Source organism: Vanessa atalanta, chromosome 4, assembly GCF_905147765.1.
Source record: "Vanessa atalanta chromosome 4, ilVanAtal1.2, whole genome shotgun sequence".
In the NCBI taxonomy this organism is placed as follows: Eukaryota; Metazoa; Arthropoda; class Insecta; order Lepidoptera; family Nymphalidae; genus Vanessa; species Vanessa atalanta.
In genome coordinates, this window is record NC_061874.1 from 11,410,215 (window position 1) to 11,419,931 (window position 9,717).

The 9,717-nt window shown below is 31.1% G+C and overlaps 1 protein-coding gene across 1 annotated transcript in view; it reads right to left on the reverse strand.

Moving 5' to 3' along the window:
- The window catches only part of LOC125077928 (nose resistant to fluoxetine protein 6-like), a 52,618-nt gene extending 43,704 nt beyond the window's left edge, over positions 1-8,914 (reverse strand). Inside the window, exon 1 of the mRNA XM_047690046.1 lies at positions 8,404-8,914. Coding sequence (XP_047546002.1) covers positions 8,404-8,884 — 481 coding nt within the window. The 5' untranslated portion in view covers positions 8,885-8,914. The remainder of the gene's footprint in view (positions 1-8,403) is intronic.
- Positions 8,915-9,717: the final 803 nt, after the last annotated feature.

Here is a 9,717-nt window from a genome sequence, read left to right on the forward strand (position 1 = left end):
ATTTTCCAAAATAGTCTTTAAATAACCCCTCTGTAGAAAAACTATATAATATACCATATAATATATTCTACTACTAATCAGCAATAACTGTTGTGTTCCGTTTTTAAGGATGAATGAGCCCGTATAATTATAAGTACAAGGGACCTAACAAAGATATTTGTTCCAATAACCAAGGTTGGCATCTTTGGCAATCTTTAGCAATGTAAAATGGTTTAAATTTCTAACAGCGTGTCGTCAATGTCGCCAATGTCTTTGGACAGTGGCGGCAATTTACTAGTTGGCCAAATTGCCCGTCCGCCAACTAATGTTTTAAAAAAATATATCAAACCTTAATCAATGTTACAATTTTATTCTATTAATTAAAAACATTTCAAATCCTCTTTTCATAATTATTATTTAAAGTCGCTAGGTTAAAAACTTGATTTTGACTTTTAAAAAAACGCAAAGGGATACGAATCAACAACTCGTTCTATCTGGTATTTATGGTTATATATCACCAAATTATAAGACCTGTCCGCGACTCCTTAAGATTTCAATAAAAAAAAAACAATACGTTACGTTAACGAATAGCTCGTCTCATAAAGAACATTGACACTAACCATTTCGCATAACCCTACATCGGGCATGACGGTAGCTGTCTCAGTATTCAGTGAGTTTAATTACAAGAAATCTTTTAGTCTTTAAATAGTTTGCATTATATTAATCTTTCGAATGAAACAATGTAACTTCATGCACAAAGGATAAATTAGTTTGTGACACATTGACGATGTAAGGAATGGTTAAAATTACGGCGCTCACGTCTATGGGCGGTGATGATCACTAACCATCAGGTGGCACATTAGCACATCCACCTACCATATAAAATCTCATATGTTTCTATTAAGTATAAATACAAATAATTATCGTGAATCTTTATTAATTTAAATCGAAACTCGAAACATGTTTGAATGTCGCTAATTAAAATATTTTTCAATACTAGTTTTATATTCTTTATCTGTATTGTGTACAAAACCAGTATTGAATATTAATGTGTAAGTCTTATACGTTTCTATTTTAAAATTCGATACATTCGACACAGCACCATATCTTGAAATGTGATTAGTCAATAAATTTTTTGATAATAAAAAACTTACTCAAAGACACCTTCTGAGACTGCTCACCGATGGTCCAAGATTTGACCATCTGAGTGACAGACACGGCGTCTACGTTTTTACAAAAACACAGGATATAGACTCTTTTTAAAATAAAACAAAGTCGGCCCGCTGCCTCTGTCTGTGTCTCTCTGAAATTAATAAACTCAAATCCTACTGAATGGAATTCCTTATCGTTATCATCACTAGATCGAGTGATTCGTGAGAATGGTTAAGTGTTAATTATATAAAAAATAAGTGTATGTGTGCGTGCGTGCGTGCGTGCGTGCGTGCGTGCGTGCGTGTGTGTGTGTGTGTGTGTGTGTGTGTACTTGCTTGTGTACTTGCGTGCACCAAAGAAACCGTGCACCAGAAAATCAATAAATAGTGTTATAGACATTGCGATGTAAATATTTTATGTAGATCCTAATTTTACACATGCAAATCCGAAAAGGATCAGCTAAGCAAAGGCTTTAACTACTAATAGTAACAACAAAAAATTAATCACCCATAAATGAAAAAATAAAATGTTATTAATATCTAACCTTATGAATGAATGAACATTTTTCAAAACATTATACCACATTTTCTTATTTTGTCTTTAAAGAGATTTAGTTCAAATTAAAATAGCGTTGTTATTTTATTTTTATAAAATATACCAGAATCATTTTATTTTTATTTTAACTACAGTTGCCATACGTACAATTTTGACACTAACGTTTCTTCCTTTCCATTGACAATACATATATATATTTTATTTTTAAAATTACTGACCAAATTTTATTAGAAAAACACACTAATTGTAAAGAAACGAAAATTTTAAATAGACTATGTCCAAGAAACCGCTCTTTAAATAGCAATTTCTTACACAAATATTCGAACGACAGAAAAGAATATTACAAAAGTGCTATATGCCGTACGAAATTGTTTCTTTTATCGCTACTTGTTGATTTAATGTATCGTATACATATATTGCTTTATAAGTAAGTAAAAGGTGGACAGAAAAATTAAATTATGCTAAAACAGTGGTCTCATAATTATTGATGCTTTATTTTAGTATAAACTACAAAAATCTAAGTACAAAGTATTACTAATCAATATATTACATCTAAAAAATCGTAGAAGTAAATTTATTCTTATCAAAGATAATGAATATTCAGAATATCTCTATTTTACCTCAAGTACAATTTGTTTCTGGTTTATAAATTCCTTTCATCTTTCGAGACGAAGCCGAGAATGAAACTTAATTATAATTCATATTATGATTAAAGAACTGTTGTTTTAGAAAAATAAGGTTAAACAAATCAGTAGCAAGAGACATCGTTATAAAATAGATTGTTTGATATATCTAAACGATTTCGGTCACAACAGAGTAAAATAACCAATTACTTCAAACATTTTTGCTTATAATTCACCTCATGCTCGGTTAATGGAGTCTTCGTTAGGAAACCTGCATGTATCGAACGAACTATATTCACCAACTCGCATTCTCTTCAAAGGTAACAAGGCTTTTGCCCAGCAGAAAGTCATTTACAAATTATAAATAGGTATGCTAAATGCTATCTCATTTCTCAAGAATTGAATTATGAAGTATTCAATAGTTTACGGGAAGCCTATCGGTGTAAAAAATCTTGGGCCATATTTGTCCCTACTCCTAATACCAGTGATAAACATAGCTTAGATATAAATAGGGATATTAGTAATTCCTTAATTAATAGGCATTGCTACTATTCTTTAAAAAAAAGTATTATCAAAAGAACCCATATTAGGTACAGAAACGGTACATTTTTATATTTTAATCGATATCCGCTACATTAAACAAAATGTGATAAATATTAATTAAAAAATGGGATGTTTTGAAGGTGATTACGGGATAGCGTTGGATAACACTGGGCGATAACAAATTCATAACTGTCAGATTTTTGTGCTTCCTGTTTTAAGTTATTGATACCTACTTCCTATATTTAATAAACCTGTATCGAAGTTAACCGACCGTTTTTGAAGTACGATTTGGGGCTTTAAGTTGCGAAGCATTTTTATAGGTACGCTTTTGTCTTAGCTGGTAAACAATTCTATACTACCCTAAATAGAACGAATCTTTTCTTGATTCCATTAAACAAACTTGTTATTATTGATTTTGAAATCATATTCATTATAATGCTTCTGTTTGTCAAATTCTGAGTCTACTTGAATTCTTCGACTCGCAAATAATACATTTTATTATGATAACATTTAGTTTAAAGATTGACATAAGGATGTGTATGTTTGTTTACTTTCAAATATGCATTTACTATTAGTGAATTAAATAAGATACGGTTATTCGTGTTAGTAGTACGTAGTAGTAAATAGTTATGTTCATATCGATATTGGACGATATATGGCAAAACATATTACATATAATAATAATTATGGTACGAAAATATTGTAACGTTTGAGAGATTTGTAGATATTTTTACAGATACACTAAGATGCGATGCTACATTTTTTAAAAAAATCATATGTATCTTTGTCCTATATCAAAATAATGAATCAGCGGTCTTCATACTTCTAGTGCGTACGTCTGCATCTTTTGTCACACTGCGATGGGATTTGCAACTCACCGGCGAAGAAGCACAGTTACGGATTTACCAAGAGAAATGTACCTCTGCGAGATTCTTGACACCAAGCTATTGTTGAGAATTTCTTGAAATACCTCCAAAAATTTTAGGATCGACCCAGAATTTGAAGCCGAGCGCTTATTGGTTTCAATAAGTGCATTTTATTCATGTAACTATGATTCGTTTCATAATAAAGTAATTATAATAAAATTATTGAATAATTTTGAATATAACGAAATATTGAAAAGTTTTCACGTTACTAATCCTTATTAAATTAATTACGTTAATTTGATGTAACTAGAATGTAACGTATTTTATACATTATTTTAATTATATATTTTGTAACCGTTACTGTATAATTAATCAAAACGCTCTGCGCAAAATAGTAAGACGTATTACACATAACTGGTAATTAATGAATTTAATAGCATACCTATTAATGCAATACGGACTTGCTCTGGTGATATGTCAACTTACGTTATTTTTAGTAATACTTTAATACAATCTTCTTCGGGAATACTTTTACTAGTGAGCTGATTTCTTGCCAGTATACGGATGCATCAAATGCTTAAATGCTGGAAGCGATACATACTTTATACGTATACGCTTTTATATCACATCTAAACACTCATTTACTTAATTCCATGACAATAATTTTGCGGGCGCGTCTTTTCATACTATGATGAGTTCGTGAAGCGATTAGCATAAACCAGTTAGTTATCGAGAATTTTGAATCGCGGGGAAAAATACTGATGAAGCATATTGTATAAAATTAACTGCGTCCAATTGATTGAATCTGTATTAGTATATTATTCAAAACGTATATTTTAATCGGTGTTGTGCGGATACAATTGTAAGTAAACACTTTGAGTAATAAAAAGGTCATCACAAATACGATCCACGTCACCTTTCATTTATTATTTCGTTATACATAATAACATACCAAATTAGTGATTGTAAAGTATATTTTATCTTTAATTGAGAAATTTGTATGAAGTTTTAAATGCACGACGTATGTTTACATTTGTAAGGCATTTTTGGATCTGAGATTAACATTTCTTGATAAATTACGTTATAAGTTCAAAGTTTTTTTTAAGGGATTTCTTCCTAACCTACTACTCTTTTAGGGTGTGTTTCTTTTTTCTAAAGAGGTAATTGATTATTTTGAATAATTTGCTTAAATAACTTTGGATACAATTTTACTTGCAATAAAAAACGCCTGCATTTGGAGAGGCCTATGTCCAGCAGTGGATGAATATGAGCTGATGATAATGATGATGAAAAAACGCCACTAAAAACCTCGTGAAGCACCCTGTTAGTTTAAATATATTTTTCTATTGAATCTTATAGACATTACGATAAAATGTTATCCTCAAAAGTAACCTTTTTGTGATCAAAAAGCAAATAACGTTCTTTTTAATATCCAGTGATATATCAAAATGATATGAATCCACATTATTCACAGATAAAAAAAAACGTTACTAAGACTGCAATTCAATTAAACCTTTTAAACCAATTTGAGTGAAATTAAATCACAACACAGTCATTTGTTTTCTTTTCGATCACGTTTGATTTCGTGACGTTCGTTTATTAAGGTCAATTATTTAAACAAACAATGATACTTCTTATGTATAAACATTGTATTTCAATATAATTGTAGTTCGAATTATTTAGCTGATCATATTCTGATACTGAACTGTAAGGTCTGCTATTTATTACTTAATAAATATTTTAATGTTTGGCAATCGCGTCATGTCCTATTTAGGAGGACTTTTACCGCCTATATTAATTTTGTGGCTGCTGTATACGGCTTAGAGTACCCAAGTACTGAATTTGAATTTGGTAAATAAATTTTGTGAGCCGAGATGGCCCAGTGGCTAGAACGCGTGCATCTTAACCGATGATTTCGGGTTCAAACCCAGGCAGGCACCACTGAAATTTCATGTGCTTAATTTGTGTTTATAATTCATCTCGTGCTCGGCGGTGAAGGAAAACATCGTGAGGAAACCTGCATGTGTCTAATTTCAACGAAATTCTGCCACATGTGTATTCCGCCAACCCGCATTGGAGCAGCTTGGTGGAATATGCTCCAAACCTTCTCCTCAAAGGGAGAGGAGGCCTTTATCCCAGCAGTGGGACATTTACGGACTGCTAATGCTAAATAAATTTTATTTTCTGCCTAAAAATTCAAACCAGCCATTCAGAAAAAAACATTGAAATAAGAAATATGAGTATTCATTTAAATTTTCGCTTCGGAAAGCACGTAAAAACAATGACTCTCCACTGAATTTAATGCCTTTTCAATTATATCGGATTGTCATCCCGTCGAATTACCGTACTACTTATTTATGCTGATATAGTGTAATATTGCCTTCAGATGGCTACTCTTTGAAATTCACTAAACAACTAAACTACGGCCAGGAGAACATTATAAGACCGATTCGGAAACTTCTCATTACTCCAGTAACACTTGATATATACATATCAATATAGAGTTCTTTCCTTGATATACCGATTACGTCACGATGTTTTCCTTCACCGCAGAACACGTTAAGAATTCTAAACATTTACGCAGCTCTTGATAAGCGCGATATCCCTTCCTTAGATTTGAACGGTTGACCTTCAGTTAAGATGAAAGTGGTTCATCTTTTTTATAATCAAATACAATACATTTAATTATAATTGAATATTTTTGTTCAGTGCATACATCTTCCATCTGCCCAAAAAGATCTCATTCGCAATTATAATCTTGTTAGCGAATTTTTAGTGCCAATTTAATTAGAACGTTAACTCTGAAACGGAACTACGGTTCTAAGTATAAAAATTAAAACATCCACATTAAAAGTGAATGTATAATAACCTATTTGTGACATTGTATGCGAATAATGATTGTTTATATTCTAACATCGTTTTCTCAGTCACCTACGTATAACAATCCGTAAACAAGGACCAACTTGCATTACTGTATAATAATATGTTGTGTGCAGTGCATATACAAGCATTCGACGGAATACTATAAATACTGTAATGTAAAATTAAATACATTTATTTACATACTCATTATTTACAGTGGTGACTTTAATAAGTATATATGAAAATTAAGAAATCACTGTTGGTGGGGCTTTATGCAAGCCCGTCTAGATGGGTACCATTAATTTTAAATTCCAGCGGTGCGCGGCGAATAGCAATACTTAGTATTTTTTTGTTCCAGTTCGAAGGATGAGTGAGACAGTGTAACTACAGGCACAAGGGATACAAAATCTTAATTCCCAAGGCTGGTGGTACATTGACGTTGTAAGGAATGGTTACATAAGTGCTTGGGTGTATGAGTGGGGTTTACTACTTACTATTATGTGGCCCATTTGCAAGTCCGCCTTCCATAATTGAAATAGAAAAAAATATCTATCATACAAATAATGACCGGATGAAATGGTGAAAGGAATTTTAATAAAATTTCCTCATTATATTGCATCTGGATGAAAATGAATAAACTGAGAGTAGAGAAAATAAGACGAGGCGTCATTGCTTTGAATGTTATTAAGATTATATTTTTTATAAATAAAATACAAGATTGTAAGGAAATTATCGGAACCGGAAGATGAGAACAAGTAGTGATAAAGTAAAAATTACTAATTGGGTTCATTTATTATGTTTTTAATAAAAAGTAAAAAAACCATCAAATATAAACTAAAACTCTTTGTTACTATTGTTTCACTTTATGTTTTTAATACACTGGGAATAACATTAAATACGATAAACTATATTCGTAAATATAAATAAAAACATAAGTACTTCTTTTTTTAACACGTGAGCCACCTAGTACTTGATCACCATAGTCCACAGACGCACAAGAAATAAAAATTAACCATTCCCTACATTGGCGATGTGAGAACAGGGCTTACTCACCCTTCAAACCGAAACAGGACAATAATAATTAGTACTTAGCAAAAGAATAACTTATGAGAGAGTTCAATTCGCTGACACAGATGGTCTTAGAGAAATTCATATTCTTCTATTTTAAATCGATTTACAAAATTTTATCAATCTGATGAATGAAAAATGATTAACGTGACGAACGACTGAGATAGATCTACAATAAATACATATATGTTTGGATACATTATAATAAATAATCATATTATAAGTAGTACATGATAATTGTAACAAATTAAAAGGATTAAGGAAGAAAGGACAACAATTTAAAACTAAAACTATAATTTTTTTCACCCTTGAAATAAAATCTCATTAATGACTAACAGTGGAAAACCTTTCTCAATGTTAATTCAATTACTATGCGTTTTAAGGAAAACTCTTGTCTTTGTAATGGCTTATCAGTTTTATTCTTTTACATTTAAATAACAATATCGATCCAAAAACATTCATTTAATTTATATAAATTAATGCAATCTTTAATTTAGAGCGATCCAATATCTACCAAACATCTCTAGTACCTTTTTATTTCGAGTTTTATTGTTATTAAATAAAAGTGACTGACTTCCGCTTATAATCAAAAATATACAAATTATTTTTTTATTAGAATATTATCTTTTGTGGTATTTTAAATAAAATTAAAATTATCCAACAAATAAAAAATAATTCTCGATCATCTAAGCATTTTGTATTTTGTCTAATCAAGATCTAAATATTTAAATACTAATAACAAAAAAATGACTTACTTCTCAAAGCCCATCTCTTGTTCAAGATTAGCCCATCCAAAAATCTGTATCCCTGTTCCCTGCAGACTTTCTCCTTTACATTCGCCACAGCACTTGTAAGTGATAATAAATCACTGGCAAGCACCACAGAAGAGGCATAATCTGGGGACTCGTCCACTGCATTTAACTTTGGCTGCTCCCTTCTCCCACCCTCAGCACCGTCGTCATATACATTATACCCTAAATCTTCAGTTTTTTTAACATTGCGCATATCATTTTTTATTGTTTCAGATAGTTTAGCAATCAAATCCTTATCTAGACGTAAGTTCTGAGCAGTCCTGTTAAGTCGAGCAATATCTCGGGGATCTAAAGTACCACTCGCATTTAAAAAAGTACTTAGTCTTTTTAAAACTTGTTGGTCAATGTTTGTATTGTTAATAATGTTATGTTCAACGGCGGATACCGCGCACGCGATCGTAAGTAGCGCTCCGATCGAGATCATAGTGGAGGCGTGCGTACGCGCCGCTTCTGTTTGCTGACTGATCCACAACCTTCGAGACTTGATCAATGAAATGGACTAAGTCAGCGCTTTGTTCGCTTATGTCCTGTGTCCATTACCCTATTATAATTGCTTCATTGTTCGATCGTGTCGACGTCATTTCGAGTAACTGAATGTTATGAGGATGTTTTATACGTTTGGTACCCTTTACAAAAGTACCTAAACCTCCTTTCTTTCTTAACAGGAACTCTCATATATATTTTTTTTTGTTTGCGCTACATAAGTTAACGATGTTTATCATTTTATTTTTGTTTCGTTCCTTCCTGCTGATTTTAATAATTTACATGATGTTTACAAAGGATATATTTTATTAGAAGTTGTATTAAAATCAGTATTTAATAAAAAATATAGTGAGTTCTTTTATTCATTTTTGTGCTGAAAAAACAGGACCAATACACCCAAAATTTATTTTTATTAATAAATAATGATGATAAATAATGATACATGGTGGTTTAACTAAATAGTGAACGATAGAAATTGTACAAGATTTATTTAATAACCATTTATTGCTAAAAAAATCAATGTAGTTTTTTGTGACATTCCTTATAAATACTCTAATTCAATATATTCAAGTATATCAATATTAGTATGTAATATTAGATAAAACCCATATTCGACCATGTCGTCAACTTAGCACACTGTCTTTGTTTGGTATTTTTCTTATTTACAAAATGACTAAAATAAAAAGAATATATATATATATCGATGTCCCAACAGTGTAAGATTATCGTGACATTTAAAGGTAACGTTACTTGAACATTTCCTGATTTTAAAAT